The following is a 2,681-nucleotide window of genomic DNA, read 5'->3' on the forward strand; positions in this document are numbered from 1 at the left end:
TTTCATAATGATTAGTGTCTAAAATATTAGGTTGTGGGTCAATAAAAGTATTTCCACTATTTCAACTACATCGTTTTGTTCTGTTTGTAACATATTAGATATAAAATCCTCTTTTATTTTGTTCCATTCATTATCTGTAAGTTTGTTGATGGGTATGTCACTTGGTATACGTGGTATAATACCACTATTTGGTGTGTTACCACTATTTTGTGTCGTACCACTAGGTGTGGTATCACTATTTGTGTTACCACTATTGTGTGTCGTGCCACTAGGTGGGGTGGTATCCACTATATCACTTGGTATGTCACTATATATAGTGTCACTATGTGTTGTGGTATCCACTATATCCATATTACCACTAGCAGAGTGGTTACCACTAGTAGAGTGGGTAACACTATATATAGTGTTACTATGTATATTGGTACCACTATATGTAGTACCACTATATGTTGTACCATGTGGTGATGTGCTTGGTCTCAATATTATGTCGATGAGTGTTTTGTGTTTACCACCACCATATCCATATATCTCATTGATATCTATCTCGTCAACCTCGCTATCGGATGAAGTCACATCAGTGGAAGATATGTCACCAATATATGTGTCATCACCACTATCATTTTCTACATAGATATATGTTCTACCTCTATATTTGGTATACGGCACATATTTATTGGCCGACCTATATGTTGGTATACCACGATTTTTTTGTGGAATTTCTAATACACGAAATATATCGGGAGATTTGGCCGTGGTTTTTTTCTATAAAAAAAAAACAAGTGGATATATATGTTTTGGGGTATATATATTTGTAGGTGTGGGTTTAGGTCTATATATATATATATGTATGTATAAATATACATAGGTAATTTCTTTTTTTTTTTTTTTTTATTTAATAATATTTTTTTCTCATTTTTTATTTTAACTGAATTTTTTTTTTGTATTTTTTTCTGATAAAATTTCTCATTTTAACTAATTTTTTTTCTCATCATTTTTATTTAAATAAATTGTTTTTATATTCTTTTTATTTAAAACAATTTCTCATTTTTTATTTTAACTGAATTGTTTTTTATATTGTTTTTTAACTAAATTTTATTTTCAATTTTTTTCTAAAAAAATTTCACATTTTTTATTTTAACTGAATTCTTTTTTATATATTTTTTTAAATGAATTCTTTTTATATTTTTTTTTATTTAAAAAAATTTCTCATTTTTTTATTTTAACTCTATTTTATTTTCAATTTTTTTTTTTTCTGTTTAAAAAATTTTTTTTTTTCATTTTTATTTTGAAATGTGTGAAATATATTTTTCTTAATTTTTTTCTTTTTTTTTGTATTTTTAACAAATGTGTTACTATATATACTTATTATTTGAACAAATTATTTTTCCCATATATTCCATTTTTTAACAAATTTATTTCCATATATTCTTTTTAATTTCAACAAATATGTTCCTATATAAGTTTTTATTTCTTCAACAAATTATTTTCCTATATATTTTTTTTTTTTTAAACAAATTTGTTCCCATATATTTCTTTTTTTCTATTTCAACAAATGTGTTCCCATATATACTTATTATTTCAACAAATATGTTCCTATATATATTCCATTTTTTTTTTAAATTTATTTCTGATAAAATTTCACATTTTTTTTTAACTAAATCCTTTTTTCAATTTTTTTTTTTTGTATTTTAACTAAATTTGTTTTATTATGTACTTTTTTTTTATATTATTTTTTTCATAAGATTTCTCATTTTTTATTTTAACTTAATTTTTGTGTATTTTTTTTTATTTAAAAAAATTATCAATTTCATTTTTTTTTTGAAATGTGTGAAATATTTTTTTTTCTCTTTTTGTTTCTTAATTTTTTTTTAATAAAATGGTTTAAATATATTCTTTTTTAAATTTCAACAAATTTATTTTCATATACTTTTATTTTAACAAAATTGTTTCCTTATATTTCTTTTTTTTCTTTCTACACATTTGTTTTCCTAGATATTTCTTTTTTTTATTTTAAGAAATATATATCTATATAGTTTATATTTCAACAAATTTATTTCTATATATTCGTTTTTTACTTGAACAACTTTTCTTTATGTATATATTCTTTTTTATTTCAACAAAATTATTTCTATATATTCTATTTTTTAACAAAGTTGTTCCTATATATTCCATTTTTTAACATAATTTTGTTTTTATATAATTTCTTTTTAACACATTTGTTCCCATATATTCTTTTTTATTTCAACAAATTTGTTTGCATATAATTTTTATTTTAACAAATATATATGTATATTCTTTTTTATTTCAACAAATTTGTTTGCATATAATTTTTATTTTAACAAATATATATGTATATTCTTTTTTATTTCAACAAATTTGTTTGCATATAATTTTTATTTTAACAAATATATATGTATATTCTTTTTTATTTCAACAAATTTATTTTCTATATAATATTTATATCAATAAATATTTTTTCCTATATATTTCTTTTTTATTTTAACAAATTTATTCCCATATATTCCATTTTTTAACAAATATTTTTTCCTATATATTCCATTTTATTTCACCAGATTTATTTCCATATACTTATTATTTCAACAAAATTATTTCTATATATTCCTATTTTTCTATTTCTAACAAATGTGTTACTATATATTCCTTTTTTTTTTTAATTTATT

The 2,681-nt window shown here is 20.2% G+C and overlaps 1 protein-coding gene across 1 annotated transcript; it reads right to left on the reverse strand.

Annotated features, from left to right (window-relative positions):
- Positions 1 to 18: 18 nt before the first annotated feature.
- On the reverse strand, positions 19 to 762 carry PGSY75_0045700 (putative EMP1-like protein; the record flags this gene model as incomplete). The annotated part of the gene is made up of 1 exon (XM_018783571.1): positions 19 to 762. A coding segment is annotated over one exon (744 nt), but the record flags the coding sequence as incomplete, so codon positions are not given.
- Between the last annotated feature and the right edge of the window lie 1,919 nt (positions 763 to 2,681).

This window comes from Plasmodium gaboni (genome assembly GCF_001602025.1).
Source record: "Plasmodium gaboni strain SY75 chromosome Unknown, whole genome shotgun sequence".
Taxonomy (NCBI): domain Eukaryota; phylum Apicomplexa; class Aconoidasida; order Haemosporida; family Plasmodiidae; genus Plasmodium; species Plasmodium gaboni.